The sequence below is a fragment of the Rhinolophus sinicus genome, chromosome 17 (assembly GCF_057876585.1).
Source record: "Rhinolophus sinicus isolate RSI-liver-muscle chromosome 17, RSI-T2T, whole genome shotgun sequence".
NCBI classification, from domain to species: domain Eukaryota; kingdom Metazoa; phylum Chordata; class Mammalia; order Chiroptera; family Rhinolophidae; genus Rhinolophus; species Rhinolophus sinicus.
This window is the reverse complement of record NC_142517.1, coordinates 166,082,251-166,099,973: the sequence shown is the minus strand read 5'-3', so window position 1 is coordinate 166,099,973 and position 17,723 is coordinate 166,082,251. Positions and strand designations below refer to the sequence as shown.

Sequence of the window (17,723 nt, the reverse complement as noted above, 5' to 3'; positions counted from 1 at the left end):
CAAATCTTATTTCTGCAAAGCAAAATAATGTTGACATAAGTGCCGCTAATCTGCTTTCTCTTACTACCACAGAACCACCAAGAAATGTCCGTATCACTGATATTTCCAAGAATTCTGTCAACCTTTCATGGCAACAACCAGCTTTCGATGGAGGAAGCAAGATTACAGGCTATATTGTTGAGAAACGCGATCTTCCAGATGGCAGATGGACCAAGGCCAGCTTTACCAATGTTATTGAAACTCAATTTACTGTCTCTGGCTTGACGCAGAATTCTCAGTATGAATTCCGTGTCTTTGCTAGAAATGCTGTTGGTTCCATCAGCAATCCATCTGAGGTTGTAGGCCCCATTACGTGCATCGATTCTTATGGTAAGTAAGCATTTTTAGCACTTTGAATCCCAATAGCAGTTTAACTCAATATTTAGCCTTACTTTTTTTGGTCCTAATTTATAAAATAACCTTTACTATGCACCTTAGTTAGATTTTTAGAAGAAATTATAAACTAGCTGGGAGTCTTGGGAAAACTCCTTAACCTCTCCAGGTCCTTTGACTTAACTGTAAAACATGAGATTTGGGTTACAGAATATCTAAAGGCCTTTGCAACTTCAAACTTTTATGATGCTTTGTTTGTATGAGTAGGTGCTTTCACGCTCCTATTTTAAATTATCAGAGTCAATAATTAAAACCATAGTTGAGTGCCCAGACAATATGCCTCTTAAAGAAGTAAAAGACTAAACAGAAGTGTTAATTTAATGATGATAGTATAAGCAGCATTTACTGGGTACTTTCCATGAATTCTCTCCCTTTGTTCTAACAGCCCTAAGATGAGCCCATTTTACAGAAGAGAAAATGAGGTTTAGAGCAACTGTGTAACTTTCCCAACAGCTCATTAGTGATAGAGTGGGAATTCAAACAGATAGACCCAGAGCACTTGGCACATTGCTGTCAGTACAAAATACACATACTTGACCATTCTGGAAAATAAGTGGTATATTCAACTCAATAGTGGTGTAAAAATTAAAGTTTCATGAGAGTTAGGTACCCTGTGACACTTTTTCTAAAAGTTCTCCATTTTCAAGGAGGAGTCTCTATGGTGTCTGGGCTAAAGTATTCACTCCCATTCTCATGTTGAGTATCCCAGGGCTACTCTTTATAAATCAGGCTTTGTGGACCCTGAATCAGCATTTGTGAGACTGTGTAGCAAATCAGATTTAGTTCTGTTTAAGCAGGCTCGCAGAAAATCTGTCCAGTCAAGTATGTATCTCTTTGAGTAGAGAATTCAGACTTCAAGGGTCTGATGTGAACTGCCCACATCTGTCTATCAATGAACTGGGAAGGGAAAATAAAAGGAATAGGAGGTAGTTAGAGGAAGGGGATGGAGAATCTAGAATGAAAGAAAATGTATAACACAGTTTCTTCCACGATGTTCTTACAGCTGTATCCCATTTCATCACTGAAATCAAACACCTAATAGACTTTAAAATACATTTCAAAGGTATTTAAGTCCTTGTGCAATTAGTACAGTGTCATTGGGGAACAGCTTGCTCACAGTCTTTCTTTCCCATCCGGGATAGAAGAGTTGCTTTTAAAATGTAAATGTTTATATATACATATATATATATATATATATATATATATATATATATATATATATATATATACACACATATATATGTATATTTTTTTTCTAATAAAGGCCAATGACTTTACTTTGAAGTTCACAATTATTTTTTTTTTATCCTCTTGATCTTTTAAATATTTCTTATCTGTTTTTCTTGCAGGTGGACCTGTAATTGATTTGCCTCTAGAATATACAGAAGTTGTCAAATACAGAGCAGGTACATCTGTGAAGCTCAGAGCTGGCATCTCTGGCAAACCTGAGCCAACAATTGAGTGGTATAAAGATGATAAAGAGTTACAAACCAATGCATTGGTGTCTGTCGAAAATACCACTGACCTTGCATCTATACTCATCAAAGATGCAAATCGCCTTAATAGTGGAAGCTATGAATTAAAACTAAGGAATGCTATGGGCTCAGCCTCAGCTACCATCAGAGTACAAATCCTTGGTAGGTTCTGAATACAGGCCAACATCAAATTTTGTTGGCCTAAAATTTAGTAATTTTAAATAATAGCTTTTAAAAAAGTACTAACTCATTGTTTCGTTCTTTCATTGACAGACAAACCTGGACCGCCAGGTGGACCAATTGAATTTAAGACTGTCACTGCAGAAAAGATAACTCTTCTCTGGCAGCCTCCAGCGGATGATGGTGGTGCAAAAATCACTCACTACATTGTGGAAAAGCGTGAGACAAGCCGCGTCATATGGTCTATGGTGTCTGAAAATTTGGAAGAGTGCATCGTTAAAACCACCAAAATTATTAAAGGAAATGAATACATCTTCCGGGTTCGAGCCGTGAACAAATACGGAATTGGTGAACCACTGGAATCTGATCCAGTGGTAGCAAAGAATGCATTTGGTGAGACAATATTTCATTAGAAAACTGAAATCAAACACAAATATTTTAAAAATAAACATAAACTATTCTGCTAGCTTGTTAATATGTTTTCTTAGAATGATTTGATTTCCTTTTGTTTCACATCTCCTCTCAGTGTTATCCTTTTCACAAGGTGGAAAGTATAATAAATGAAACTAATATTCTTGGATAAGATTTAAAGATTAAAAGGTAGACTTATCAGTAATGTTGATCCTTTGAACTCATTTTCCTTTTTGTTTCTAAATAGTTACACCAGGGCCTCCAAGCATACCAGAGGTGACAAAGATTACCAAGAATTCAATGACTGTTGTCTGGAACAGACCGGTTGCAGATGGTGGTAATGAAATAAGCGGCTATTTCCTTGAGAAACGAGACAAGAAGAGTCTAGGATGGTTTAAAGTCCAAAAGGAGACTATCCGCGACACCAGACAAAAAGTGACAGGACTCACGGAAAACAGTGACTATCAATACCGAGTTTGTGCTGTAAATGCTGCAGGACAGGGTCCATTTTCTGAACCATCTGACTTCTACAAAGCTGCTGATCCTATTGGTAAGTGCTCATAAAGGCAGCATCTTCACCTATGTTTCCTTTCATGTCACCAACTTGAATGTGATTATGTAATTACTCTATTGTGAATGGCCTTTTCAGATCCTCCAGGCCCACCAGCTAAGATAAGAATTGCAGATTCAACTAAATCATCCATCACCCTTGGCTGGAGTAAACCTGTCTATGATGGGGGCAGTATTGTTACTGAATATGTTATTGAGATGAGACAAGGAGAAGAAGAAGAATGGACTGTTGTCTCTACCAAAGGAGAAGTCAGAAGTACAGAATATGTGGTATCTAACCTGAAACATGGAGTCGATTACTACTTCCAGGTATCTGCTGTAAACTGTGCTGGGCAAGGAGAACCTATAGTAATGACTGAACCTGTACAAGCTAAAGATATACTTGGTATGTACCTACTGGTATGATTGTGTTCTTATTTTTTTTATTAGAGTACTTCCAGGAAATCACTCATTTTCTGGCTTTAAAATGCATTGTGTATGTTCCTTTTATATCTGCAGAGGAACCAGAGATTGACCTAGACGTGGCTTTCAGAACATCTATTATAGCTAAAGCCGGTGAAGATGTACAAGTATTTATTCCCTTTAAGGGCAGACCTCCACCTACTGTCACATGGAGAAAAGATGAGAAGAATCTTGGCAGTGATGCCAGATACAGTATTCAGAACACTGATTCATCTTCATTACTCATTATACCTCAAGTGACTCGCAATGATACAGGAAAATATATTCTCACAATAGAAAATGGAGTTGGTGAACCAAAGTCTTCAACTGTGTCTGTTAAAGTGCTTGATACGCCAGCCGCCTGCCAGAAACTACAGATTAAACATGTTTCTCAAGGCACAGTCACTTTGTTCTGGGATCCTCCTCTCATTGATGGAGGATCTCCCATAATAAATTATGTCATTCAAAAGAGAGATGCCACCAAGAGAACATGGTCTGCAGTGTCACACAAATGTTCTAGTACGTCCTTTAAGGTAACAGATTTGTCAGAGAAAATTCCATTCTTCTTCAGAGTTCTTGCAGAAAATGAAATTGGAATTGGGGAACCCTGCGAAACTACAGAGCCGGTGAAGGCTGCTGAAGTACCAGCTCCTATACGCGACCTGTCAGTGAAAGATTCAACAAAGACATCTGTTACCCTGAGCTGGACCAAGCCAGACTTTGACGGTGGTAGTGTCATCACAGAATATGTTGTGGAAAGGAAAACTGAAGGAGAACAAACATGGTCATATGCAGGCATAAGTAAGACATGTGAAATTGAGGTTGGCCAACTGAAGGAACAGTCAGTCCTGGAATTCAGAGTGTCTGCCAAAAATGAGAAAGGACTAAGTGATGCTGTCACTATTGGGCCAGTTACAGTAAAAGAACTTGTAATTACACCTGAAGTAGACCTGTCAGAAATCCCTGGAGCACAAGTCACTGTGAGAATTGGGCATAATATGCACCTCGAATTACCTTATAAAGGAAAACCCAAACCATCTATCAGTTGGCTGAAAGATGGTTTGCCATTGAAAGAAAGTGAAAATGTCCGTTTCAGTAAAACTGAAAACAAAATTACTTTGAGTATTAAGAATGCCAAGAAGGAGAATGGAGGGAAATATACCATTATTCTTGATAATGCAGTTTGTAGAAACTCATTTCCCATTACAGTCATCACACTTGGCCCACCATCAAAGCCCAAAGGGCCCATTCGATTTGATGAAATCAAAGCTGACAGTGTCATTATGTCATGGGATGTGCCTGAAGATGATGGAGGAGGAGAAATTACTTGTTACAGCATTGAGAAACGGGAAGCTTCACAAACTAATTGGAAGATGGTGTGTTCAAGTGTTGCCAGGACAACTTTCAAAGTTCCTAATCTAGTCAAAGACGCTGAATACCAATTTAGAGTGAGGGCAGAAAACAGATATGGAGTCAGCCAGCCACTCCTCTCAACCATAATTGTGGCAAAGCACCAGTTCAGGATTCCTGGCCCCCCAGGAAAGCCAGTTATATACAATGTGACTTCTGATGGCATGTCACTAACTTGGGATGCTCCGGTTTATGATGGTGGTTCAGAAGTTACTGGATTCCATGTTGAAAAGAAAGAAAGAAACAGCATTCTCTGGCAAAGAGTTAACACATCACCAATATCTGGAAGAGAATATAGAGCTACTGGACTGATAGAAGGCCTGGATTACCAGTTCCGTGTATATGCTGAAAATTCTGCTGGCCTGAGCAGACCTAGTGACCCAAGCAAATTCACCTTAGCTGTTTCCCCAGTAGGTAAGTGATTGAGTATTATTCAAATATACTTAATTGAGTAACTGAGTATGTTAGCAACAAACAAATCAAACACTGATTTTCTTCCATGTATCACCTTCTCACACACCTTATCACTAGAAAACTGGTCAAGTAAAGCAAGGAGGATGATTTTAAATCAATCTAATAAAGTAATTTAAAATTCTTTTTAAAGACTATGATATAAAAAATTGAAATTAATGGTTAAAATGAGCTTCTAAGATTTATTAATTTATTTTTCTTCCATTGATGATTAAGTTGATTACAGAAATAATGATGCATTTAACTTCCATTAATTTTTTAGACCCACCAGGCACTCCTGACTACATTGATGTCACCCGAGAAACCATCACACTTAAATGGAACCCACCATTGCGTGACGGGGGCAGTAAGATTGTGGCTTACAGCATTGAGAAACGGCAAGGGAGTGATCGTTGGGTTAGATGCAACTTTACTGATGTCAGTGAATGTCAATACACAGTGACAGGACTTAGTCCTGGGGATCGATATGAGTTCAGAATAATTGCAAGAAATGCTGTTGGAACTATAAGCCCACCCTCACAGTCTTCTGGAGCTATTATGACAAGAGATGAAAATGGTACGTATTTACAACGGATTTCCAATAAGGCTAAGGGCATTCAACATTTTTAAAAAATACTTTTGGTCCCTAATCGATAAAATGGGAACAGGAACATCATTTCATACAGATTACCCAAGGTTGCTATGTGGATGAAATAGATTGTTTACCTTTCAGATGAAGAGAAGAAGAAAAAATGTAATTGGCATCAATTCTTTGAACCATGTCTATTATTTCACTCCATTCCCATACAAATAGCATGCAAGTGGGAATGAATTTTTAGCTTTGTAATTTCAGTCATTTATAATAAGGAAAAAGGCTGTCAAGAATAACTGTCCATCTGAAGTTACTAAAATACAAGGGTTGGAGTAAGATATTTCATGCAAATGGAAATGAGATAAAAAGCTGGAGTTGCAATACTTATATCTGACAAAATAGACTTTAAAATGAAGAATATATTGAAGTTACTAAAATACAGCTTACATCCAAGCACAATCATCACCTTGCTTGGGTACAGCTGATAGCCTCATACAGGAACATTTTGAATATGCAGCAGTATTAGGAAGTAAATGATCTGTAAATGTTTTGTTTCTCTTTTTATAAATGGCAATGCAAGATTAATAACATAACAAAGGACATACCTAATAATATGCAAATATTTAACCCCATAGTCTAAATGATCAATTATCAATCCTACTTTCAGAATAGCCTTTGGTAATACAGAATAAACCTCATTCTTCCTGGCTTTATGATATAGTACTAATGAAAAACATGTTTATTTATATCTTCATTAAGCCAAATGAATACATACTATTTCTATTTCTTTTATAGTTCCACCAACCGTGGAGTTTGGCCCTGAGTACTTTGATGGTCTCATTATTAAGGCTGGGGAGAGCCTTAGAATTAAAGCTTTGGTGCAAGGAAGACCAGTACCTCGAGTAACTTGGTTCAAAGATGAAGTAGAAATTGAAAAGAGGATGAATATGGAAATAACCGATGTCCTTGGATCCACCAGCCTCTTCGTTAGACATGCTACTCGTGACCATCGTGGTGTATATAGAGTGGAAGCCAAAAATTCATCTGGCACTGCAAAAGCAGATATTACAGTAAAAGTACAAGGTACTTCTAAAAGAGTTTCTTAATCTTACAATTTACAGGTCTCAAATTAGGCCTGATTGCATTTTAATGGGCAAGGAAAAAGAAACTAACCCGGGAACCTTTCTCTTATAGATACACCAGGAAAAGTAGTTGGGCCAATAAGATTCACCAATATTACTGGCGAGAAGATGAACCTGTGGTGGGACGCTCCACTCAATGATGGCTGTGCTCCCATAACTCACTACATCATTGAAAAACGGGAAACCAGTAGACTTGCATGGGCACTAATTGAGGATCATTGTGAAGCCCACAGCTATACTGCCACTAAACTAATAAATGGCAATGAATACCAATTCCGTGTTTCTGCAGTTAACAAGTTTGGTGTTGGCAGACCACTTGATTCTGACCCAGTAGTTGCTCAAATACAATATAGTAAGTTTCCATTTCTATGAAATGGTATTATTTTATAAGATTAACTTCCAAGCAAGCATGTGTAATTTGTTTGTTTCTTTCTTTCTTTCTTTCTTCTCATTTTACAGCTATTCCTGATGCCCCTGGCACTCCAGAACCTAGTAACGTAACAGGCAATAGCATTACCCTGACATGGACAAGGCCAGAATCAGATGGTGGCAATGAAATTCGACATTATATCCTTGAAAGGAGAGAAAAGAAAAGCACACGATGGGTAAAAGTGATCAGCAAACGACCAATCTCTGAGACAAGATATAAAGTCACTGGTCTGATAGAGGGCAATGAGTATGAATTCCATGTCATGGCTGAAAATGCTGCAGGAATAGGACCTGCTAGTGATATCTCAAGACTAATCAAATGTAGAGAGCCAGTCAGCCCACCAAGTGCTCCCACTGTGGTCAAAGTGACAGACACATCAAAGACCACTGTGAGCTTAGAATGGTCTAAGCCAGTGTTTGATGGAGGCATGGAAATAATTGGGTATATTATTGAAATGTGCAAAGCTGACTTAGGAGATTGGCACAAGGTAAATACAGAGGCATGTGTGAAAACAAGATATACAGTCACAGACCTACAAGCAGGTGAAGAATACAAATTCCGGGTTAGTGCTATCAATGGTGCTGGACAAGGAGAGAGCTGTGAAGTGACTGGCTCAATTAAAGCAGTTGACCGATTAACAGCTCCTGAGTTAGACATTGATGCAAACTTCAAGCAGACTCATGTTGTTAGAGCTGGAGCCAGTATTCGCCTCTTCATTGCCTACCAGGGTAGACCAACTCCTACAGCTGTGTGGAGCAAACCCGACTCTAACCTTAGCATTCGGGCTGATATCCATACAACAGACTCCTTCAGCACGCTCACCGTGGAAAACTGCAACAGAAATGATGCAGGGAAATATACCCTTACGGTGGAAAACAACAGTGGTAGTAAGTCAATCACATTCACCGTAAAGGTGCTAGACACTCCAGGCCCACCTGGCCCGATTACCTTCAAGGATGTGACCCGGGGATCTGTTACATTGATGTGGGATGCCCCTCTCCTTGATGGTGGTGCCCGAATCCATCATTACGTGGTAGAGAAACGAGAAGCAAGTCGCCGTAGCTGGCAGGTTGTCAGTGAAAAATGCACTCGTCAGATCCTCAAGGTCAATGACCTGGCAGAAGGCGTTCCATACTATTTCCGTGTTTCTGCAGAAAATGAGTACGGTGTTGGTGAACCCTATGAAATGCCAGAGCCAATAGTAGCCACAGAGCAGCCTGCTCCACCTAGGAGACTTGATATTGTTGACACAAGCAAATCCTCTGCAGTCTTAGCTTGGCTTAAACCTGACCATGATGGAGGCAGCCGGATCACTGGCTACCTGCTCGAAATGAGACAAAAGGGATCTGACTTCTGGGTTGAAGCTGGTCACACCAAACTGCTGACTTTCACAGTGGAGCGTCTGGTTGAGAACACTGAATATGAATTCCGTGTGAAGGCCAAGAATGATGCTGGCTACAGTGAACCCAGGGAAGCATTTTCTTCTGTCATCATCAAGGAGCCTCAAATTGAGCCCACTGCTGATCTCACTGGAATTACCAATCAGCTCATAACTTGCAAAGCAGGAAGCCCATTTACCATCGATGTGCCAATCAGTGGTCGTCCCGCCCCTAAAGTAACATGGAAGCTGGAAGAAATGAGACTTAAAGAGACAGATCGAATGAGTATCACAACAACAAAAGACAAAACCACCTTGTCTGTAAAGGAGAGCATGAGAGGTGACTCTGGAAGATATTTCTTGACCCTGGAAAATACAGCTGGTGTTAAAACATTTACCATCACAGTTGTGGTTATCGGCAGGCCAGGTCCAGTAACTGGCCCCATCGAAGTCTCATCTGTCTCCGCTGAATCATGTGTCCTTTCATGGGCTGAACCTAAAGATGATGGAGGCACTGACATTACTAATTACATAGTTGAAAAGCGTGAGTCGGGTACAACAGCTTGGCAGCTTGTCAATTCCAGTGTCAAGCGCACGCAGATTAAAATAACTCGTCTTACAAAATACATGGAATATTCTTTCCGTGTCAGTTCAGAGAACAGATTTGGTGTCAGCAAGCCTCTAGAATCAGCACCAATCGTTGCTGAGCATCCATTTGGTAAGAAAAATAAAAATCATATTTCAAAATCTCTATTATTAACATTTCCCCTGAATTTTATGAAATCATATTCATATTTGATACCTTTGTTTATATTTAGTCCCACCAAGTGCTCCTACCAGACCTGAAGTCTACTACGTGTCTGCGAATGCCATGTCTATTCGTTGGGAAGAACCCTATCATGATGGTGGCAGTAAGATCGTTGGCTACTGGGTTGAGAAGAAAGAACGTAACACTATTCTTTGGGTGAAAGAAAATAAAGTGCCATGCTTAGAGTGCAACTACAAAGTAACTGGTTTGGTAGAAGGACTGGAATATCAGTTCAGAACATACGCTCTCAATGCCGCAGGCGTTAGCAAAGCCAGTGAAGCTTCAAGACCTATGATGGCTCAAAATCCAGTTGGTATGTATCAGAATTTAAGGGTACATTCATTTATTATTAATATTATTAGTTGTAACAGTAGTACTCGTAGAATTCAGTTCTATTTTTTTTAACCTTATTTTTGTATCACTTCCAGATGCACCAGGAAGACCAGAGGTGACAGATGTCACAAGATCAACAGTGTCACTGATTTGGTCTGCCCCGGTATATGATGGAGGCAGCAAGGTTGTGGGTTACATCATAGAGCGTAAGCCAGTGAGTGAAGTTGGAGACGGTCGCTGGCTGAAGTGCAACTATACCATCGTATCTGACAATTATTTCACCGTGACCGCTCTCAGTGAAGGAGACACTTATGAATTCCGTGTGTTGGCCAAGAATGCAGCAGGTGTAATAAGCAAAGGATCAGAATCTACAGGCCCCGTCACCTGCAGAGATGAATACGGTAAAAAATACTCAATGTTCTCCTTTTAATTGATCACAATTGATTTGAAAATTGACTGTCATATATTCATTCGCATCTGTTTGCCTGTGACAGCTCCACCCAAAGCTGAACTGGATGCCAGATTACAAGGTGATCTGGTGACCATCAGAGCAGGCTCGGATCTTGTTCTTGATGCTGCAGTTGGTGGCAAACCTGAACCCAAAATTATCTGGACCAAAGGAGACAAGGAACTAGATCTCTGTGAAAAAGTCTCTTTGCAGTATACTGGCAAACGGGCAACTGCTGTGATCAAGTTCTGTGACAGAAGTGACAGTGGAAAATACACCTTAACAGTAAAGAATGCCAGTGGGACCAAGGCCGTTTCCGTCATGGTCAAAGTCCTTGGTAAGCAGGTCAAAAGTTCTTTTGTTTTTATAGCATTTTCGAGGGTGGACACAAAGAAAGATTTTTACTATTGCTTGTCATTGCACCTGTTTCAGATTCTCCTGGCCCATGTGGAAATCTCACCGTCAGCAGAGTAACAGAGGAGAAGTGTACTTTAGCCTGGAACCTTCCTCAGGAAGATGGAGGAGCACAAATAACTCATTACATTGTGGAAAGACGCGAGACAAGCAGACTTCACTGGGTGATTGTTGAAGGCGAATGCCCAACCCTATCCTATGTAGTTACCAGACTCATCAAGAACAACGAATACTTATTCCGAGTGCGGGCAGTAAACAAATACGGCCCTGGTGTGCCTGCTGAGTCACAGCCTATTGTAGCCAGAAATGCATTCAGTGAGTATTAACAGTTTTAAACAAATTGCTAGTTGCAATGTAATGGGACCGGGGGAGCAGGAGGGCAGTCATATCAGTAGTGACTTGGTGCGATTCTGATCATCCTTATTTTCATAAAAATGTAAACAGCTATTCCATCACAACCTGGCATACCTGAAGAAGTCGGGGCTGGCAAGGAGCATATCATCATTCAGTGGACAAAACCTGAATCTGATGGCGGCAATGAGATCAGCAACTACCTAGTGGACAAACGTGAGAAGAAGAGCTTGCGCTGGACGCGTGTCAACAAAGACTATGTGGTATATGACACCAGGCTGAAGGTGACTGGCCTGATGGAAGGTTGTGATTACCAGTTCCGGGTGACTGCAGTGAATGCAGCCGGTAATAGTGAACCCAGTGAAGCTTCCGACTTTATCTCATGCCGAGAACCATCATGTGAGTTCCAAGAACTATACATAAACCTAATGCGTATCAAAACCGTATTACAGTTAATCTCCCAAATGCCACTTTTGAGAACTTGTAGAATTTATGAATGGGCTAGAAAAGCATATGCTTATTAAAGGGATCTTAAATATAGCCTAAGTCAGAGAACATTTTAACTATAACTTCTGTTGATACGTTAGCAATTACATTGCTAAAAATCATTGCATTATTTTCTAATCTATGAAAAAAATAAATGATTCTGCTACCAATATGAAAGGGATGTATTTTATAAATCTTCCAAAGAATGGAGAAAAATGCACTGTAGTGATAGTAACTAATGAAAAGAAAACAGACAAAGTCTTTTTTAAGAAGAGGCTCAGCAAAGCATAGTTTCTAGTGTTATAATAAATGCCTAACAAAATAATTGTCACAAGAGCTGCAAAAATAGGAAGCAAATCCTTGTACAGAGCGTTAGCCCCAAAACGAAGGAATGAATCATTGGGACTGAATAGGGAAAACAGAAGAAAGTGAATCTTGTACTCATTAGAGATGTAGTGTCAAGTGACATTCACCCTGGGACAGCTGAGCAAATAAAGAAAAGCCCCTGAGAATGGATACTTTAAACAATGAGCTTAGCTGAAAGAGCACAGCATAGCTAGCCAAAGTAGCAGGAAAGACATCTCTACCTTTCTAAAGAAGTTTAATTCTTGAAATAGTAATTATAATAATAACAACAACAGTGACAGCATACAGTGCTGTCCTGTAACATCAGGAGAACCCAGTTACAAAGATTACCTTTGTGAGTGTAGATAAAGAACAATATACCTTTGTGATTCTTGAAAACCAAAAATACAAATCTCAAAGCTTCCGTATTTGTTTAACATATGCATCCCCCTTTTAAAATTTCGTAGATACCCCTGGCCCACCTTCTGCTCCAAGAGTTGTGGATACCACCAAGCACAGCATTAGTTTGGCATGGACCAAGCCCATGTATGATGGTGGCACTGACATCATAGGATATGTTCTTGAGATGCAAGAGAAGGATACTGATCAGTGGTACCGAGTGCACACCAATGCTACAATAAGAAATACTGAATTCACTGTGACAGATCTTAAAATAAGCCAGAAATACTCCTTCAGAGTTGCTGCTGTGAACGGCAAGGGTATGAGTGAATACAGCGAGACAATTGCTGAAATTGAGCCTGTGGAAAGACTCGGTATGTTTTATATAAGATTTTAGGTGAATTATTTGCTCGTCACACCTGTTCATGTATAATTAAGTTTTGATGTTTACTTTCCAGAAATACCAGATCTTGAGCTTGCAGATGATTTAAAGAAGACTGTGACCCTCAGAGCTGGTGTCTCGTTACGCCTGATGGTGTCTGTATCTGGAAGACCACCTCCCGTCATCACATGGAGCAAGAAGGGCATTGACCTTGCCAACCGGGCAATTATTGACACCACTGAGAGCTACTCTTTACTTATCGTGGACAAAGTTAACCGGTATGATGCTGGAAAATACACCATTGAAGCTGAAAATCAATCTGGCAAGAAATCAGCAACAGTCCTTGTTAAAGTATATGGTAAGTATTGGTCTGAAAATTGATGATGCTGTGAGTATATTCTCTAAAAAGATACACCTTGACCTATGATTGGTCACCTCTCTAGAGAGAAACTATGTTGAGTATATTTTCTTACAAAAAAAAAAAAAAAAAAAAAAAAAATCTATCAACCAATGGCAAATTAGAAGTATGAATCTTTCATTCTACTTTTTAGATACTCCTGGTCCCTGCTCTTCAGTGAAGGTTAAGGAAGTATCAAGAGATTCGGTGACCATTACTTGGGAAATCCCCACAATTGATGGTGGAGCTCCAGTCAACAATTACATTATTGAGAAGCGTGAAGCTGCCATGAGAGCATTCAAAACAGTAACTACCAAATGCAGCAAGACACTTTACCGAATTTCTGGACTTGTAGAAGGAACCATGTACTACTTCAGAGTGTTGCCAGAAAATATTTATGGCATTGGAGAGCCTTGCGAAACATCTGATGCAGTTCTGGTCTCAGAAGTGCCTTTGGTGCCTACAAAACTGGAAGTGGTCGATGTCACCAAGTCAACTGTTACCCTTGCCTGGGAAAAACCACTTTACGATGGTGGCAGCCGACTCACTGGATATGTTCTTGAGGCCTGCAAAGCTGACACTGAGAGATGGATGAAGGTTGTGACCTTAAAACCCACAGTCTTAGAGCACACTGTTATTTCCTTAAATGAAGGTGAACAGTACTTATTTAGAATAAGGGCACAAAATGAGAAAGGTGTGTCAGAAGCAAGAGAGATTGTGACAGCCGTGACTGTACAAGACCTGAGAGGTATGTACCAATTCACCAAAAAAAAAAAAAAAAAAAAAAAGGATAATAATAGTAAAGTAAAATAAACATTCAGAATTCATGATACTATGTCATTAGAAATAATGCTTAAGAATAAATACCTAATTTCTTTCTCATAGTGTTGCCAACAATTGATCTTTCTACAATGCCTCAAAAGACCATCCATGTCCCAGCTGGCAAACCAATAGAGCTGGTGATACCGATCGCTGGTCGTCCACCTCCTGCTGCTTCCTGGTTCTTTTCTGGTTCTAAACTAAAAGAATCAGAGCGTGTCACAGTTGAAACTCATACTAAAGTCACTAAATTAACCATCCGTGAAACCACTATCAGAGATACTGGAGAATATATACTTGAATTGAAAAATGTAACTGGAACTACTTCAGAGACCATTAAAGTTATCATTCTTGGTAAGGACACGTGATAAAAACACAAGCAAGTTGTTGATATTCAGTCACCCAATTTTGATTTGAAGTGAGAATTAATTTCCTGGATTTCTTTTTCTTTCATAGACAAGCCTGGTCCACCAACTGGGCCCATCAAGATCGATGAAATCGATGCTACTTCAATTACCATTTCCTGGGAACCACCTGAATTGGATGGTGGTGCTCCATTGAGTGGTTATGTGGTAGAACAACGTGACGCCCATCGTCCAGGATGGCTACCAGTATCTGAATCAGTGACTAGAACGACATTTAGGTTTACCAGACTCACTGAAGGAAATGAGTATGTGTTCCGTGTGGCTGCAACAAACCGCTTCGGGATTGGCTCTTACTTGCAGTCTGAGGTCATAGAATGTCGCAGCAGCATCAGTAAGTCCTTAGACCCTCCCACCCCATCTCTGATTCTAAATGCTAACAAAAAGGAATTTGTTTCTAATATGCCCTAATATGAGTAAAAATGGGTCACAAAACTAATCCAAGGTCTTTCGAAGGTTTCTAAACCTCCTTTTACTGGAGGTTTTCCACATGGTTAGAATTTTTTATTTTTTTATTTTTTGAAAGAAAGGGAGCAAGAGAGAGTTTGGAAGGGATAGATGGAAGGGAGGGATGGAAAAGGGGAGGGAACAAGGGAGCAAGGGAGGGAAGGAAGAACAGACTGGCTATGTTATTAGTGAGAAAACATGCAGAATGCATGCTTAATAAATGTTTATAAAGTTAAACAAAACGAGAAAAAACAAGAAAAGTACAAAAATGAAAGTATTGGAAAAATAGTCATAAGAGTCTTATATACCATTTAAAAAGGTAAGACATACTTATACAAACGTATGAGTCATTATTTTAATTTATTCATATTGCCATATTGTGTTTTTCCTTTATCTTTCTGCAGATATTCCTGGACCTCCAGAAACATTACAGATATTTGATGTCTCCCGTGATGGCATGACACTTACTTGGTATCCACCAGAAGACGACGGTGGCTCCCAAGTGACTGGATATATTGTGGAGCGCAAAGAAGTGAGAGCAGATCGATGGGTCCGTGTAAATAAAGTCCCAGTGACAATGACACGGTACCGTTCTACTGGCCTTATTGAAGGCTTAGAATATGAACACCGTGTCACAGCCATTAATATGAGAGGGACTGGAAAACCAGGTCGTCCTTCCAAACCCATCGTTGCCATGGATCCAATTGGTAATACATTTTGTATAAGTTTATTGAGGTGTAATTCAATGTAGTAAAATTCACTCTTCTGAAATGTATAATTCTATAACTTTTGAAAAATGTGCTGTTCTATAACCACCACCACAATCAAAACATAGAATATTTCCATCAGCCCAAAAAGTTTGCTTGTATCCCTTTGTCATCAATCCCACCCCTACTCCAGTCCCTAACAGCTTTTGGCAAATAACTTTTAATATTCTTCTCATGAGTCTATTTCCCCCTCTTTAAAATTGGACTCCTAATATATGCCCTATATCACAGTTAAAATCTTAAAACAAGTTAACATTTCTGAAAGTACTTTAAAAACTGATGATAGATATAAGTAGTAGTGATCATAAATAAAGCACATTTAAAACAAAAGAAAAAGCAAGAGCTTTAAGTATTTTAACTGACAACATGAATTAAATTTTTGCAAAACAAAAAATACTCTAATGCTAACAGTCCATGTTTCTACTGGACGTGTTAGGTGGCACAGTTGATTTTCAGCTTCACTGCATCTTTAACAAGTATGTTGTTGTCTTATTCTTATTCCCAGCTCCTCCCGGAAAGCCACAAAACCCAAGAGTTACTGATACAACAAGGACATCAGTCTCCCTGGCCTGGAGTGTTCCAGAAGATGAAGGAGGATCTAAAGTCACTGGCTACTTGATTGAAATGCAAAAAGTAGATCAACATGAATGGACTAAATGTAACACTACCCCGACCAAAATTCGGGAATATACTCTAACACATCTACCTCAGGGCGCTGAATACAGATTCCGTGTCCTTGCTTGTAATGCCGGTGGACCTGGGGAGCCTGCTGAGGTACCAGGAACTGTCAAAATCACAGAAATGCTTGGTAAGACATAACGATTATTTATTTTCTGCTATAACTGCCTTAAGATTTATTTCCTTCTCCCTCCCCCCAAAAAACAAATGCTAATTGTAACACTACCTTTTTCCCCAGAATATCCTGATTATGAACTTGATGAAAGATACCAGGAAGGTATCTTTGTAAGACAAGGTGGAGTCATCAGACTTACCATTCCAATCAAAGGGAAACCGTACCCAATATGTAAATGGACCAAGGAAGGCCAAGATATTAGTAAACGTGCCATGATTGCAACCTCTGAAACACAAACTGAGCTTGTAATCAAAGAAGCAGTCAGAGATGATTCTGGCTCTTATGACCTGGCTCTGGAAAACAAATGTGGCAAGAAGGCTGTTTACATCAATGTCAAGGTGATAGGAAGTCCCAACACTCCAGAAGGGCCACTTGAATATGACGACATACAAGCTCGCTCTGTAAGGGTCAGTTGGAGACCCCCTGCCGATGATGGTGGTGCTGACATCTTAGGCTACATCCTCGAGAGACGCGAAGTGCCTAAAGCCGCCTGGTATACCATTGATTCCAGAGTCCGAGGTACATCTCTGGTGGTAAAAGGCCTCAAAGAAAATGTGGAATACCATTTCCGTGTTTCAGCAGAAAACCAGTTTGGCATAAGCAAACCCTTGAAATCTGAAGAACCAGTTATACCAAAAACACCATTGAGTAAGTACTCTTCCAACCACAGCCTTGTGAAAACTTTTTCACTACTCTTTTGTTTTAAAATGAAAGCCATCAGCTTATGAGAGTTGGGACTACTTTAACACACGTGTGTTTTCCACTTATATCCTTAGATCCTCCAGAGCCTCCAAGCAATCCTCCAGAAATACTCGATGTGACCAAGAGTTCTGTCAGCATGTCTTGGTCCCGGCCCAAGGATGATGGTGGTTCTCGAGTCACAGGCTACTACATCGAACGCAAGGAGACATCAACGGACAAGTGGGTCAGGCACAACAAGACTCAGATAACAACCACAATGTACACCGTCACAGGGCTTGTGCCTGATGCTGAATATCAGTTCCGTATCATCGCACAGAATGACGTTGGCCTCAGCGAGACCAGCCCTGCTTCTGAACCAGTCGTTTGCAAAGATCCATTTGGTAAGAGAGACTTTCTGAAAGGGTTAAAATCAAAGAGGCAAGCTACCTTGAGTCTTTTC

The 17,723-nt window shown here is 39.9% G+C and overlaps 1 protein-coding gene across 1 annotated transcript in view; it reads left to right on the top strand.

The window, feature by feature from the left end:
• The window catches only part of TTN (titin), a 271,515-nt gene that overhangs the window by 240,663 nt on the left and 13,129 nt on the right, over positions 1-17,723 (top strand). Inside the window, exons 280-303 of the mRNA XM_088794519.1 lie at positions 73-369; positions 1,782-2,069; positions 2,181-2,480; positions 2,746-3,048; positions 3,148-3,453; positions 3,567-5,333; positions 5,653-5,946; positions 6,757-7,044; positions 7,156-7,455; positions 7,563-9,629; positions 9,730-10,032; positions 10,148-10,453; positions 10,547-10,837; positions 10,933-11,229; positions 11,359-11,664; positions 12,564-12,869; positions 12,954-13,235; positions 13,429-14,022; positions 14,160-14,447; positions 14,550-14,849; positions 15,367-15,669; positions 16,235-16,537; positions 16,646-17,230; positions 17,359-17,664. Of these exons, the coding sequence (XP_088650645.1) occupies positions 73-369; positions 1,782-2,069; positions 2,181-2,480; positions 2,746-3,048; positions 3,148-3,453; positions 3,567-5,333; positions 5,653-5,946; positions 6,757-7,044; positions 7,156-7,455; positions 7,563-9,629; positions 9,730-10,032; positions 10,148-10,453; positions 10,547-10,837; positions 10,933-11,229; positions 11,359-11,664; positions 12,564-12,869; positions 12,954-13,235; positions 13,429-14,022; positions 14,160-14,447; positions 14,550-14,849; positions 15,367-15,669; positions 16,235-16,537; positions 16,646-17,230; positions 17,359-17,664 (10,980 nt within the window). The remainder of the gene's footprint in view (positions 1-72; positions 370-1,781; positions 2,070-2,180; positions 2,481-2,745; positions 3,049-3,147; positions 3,454-3,566; positions 5,334-5,652; positions 5,947-6,756; positions 7,045-7,155; positions 7,456-7,562; positions 9,630-9,729; positions 10,033-10,147; positions 10,454-10,546; positions 10,838-10,932; positions 11,230-11,358; positions 11,665-12,563; positions 12,870-12,953; positions 13,236-13,428; positions 14,023-14,159; positions 14,448-14,549; positions 14,850-15,366; positions 15,670-16,234; positions 16,538-16,645; positions 17,231-17,358; positions 17,665-17,723) is intronic.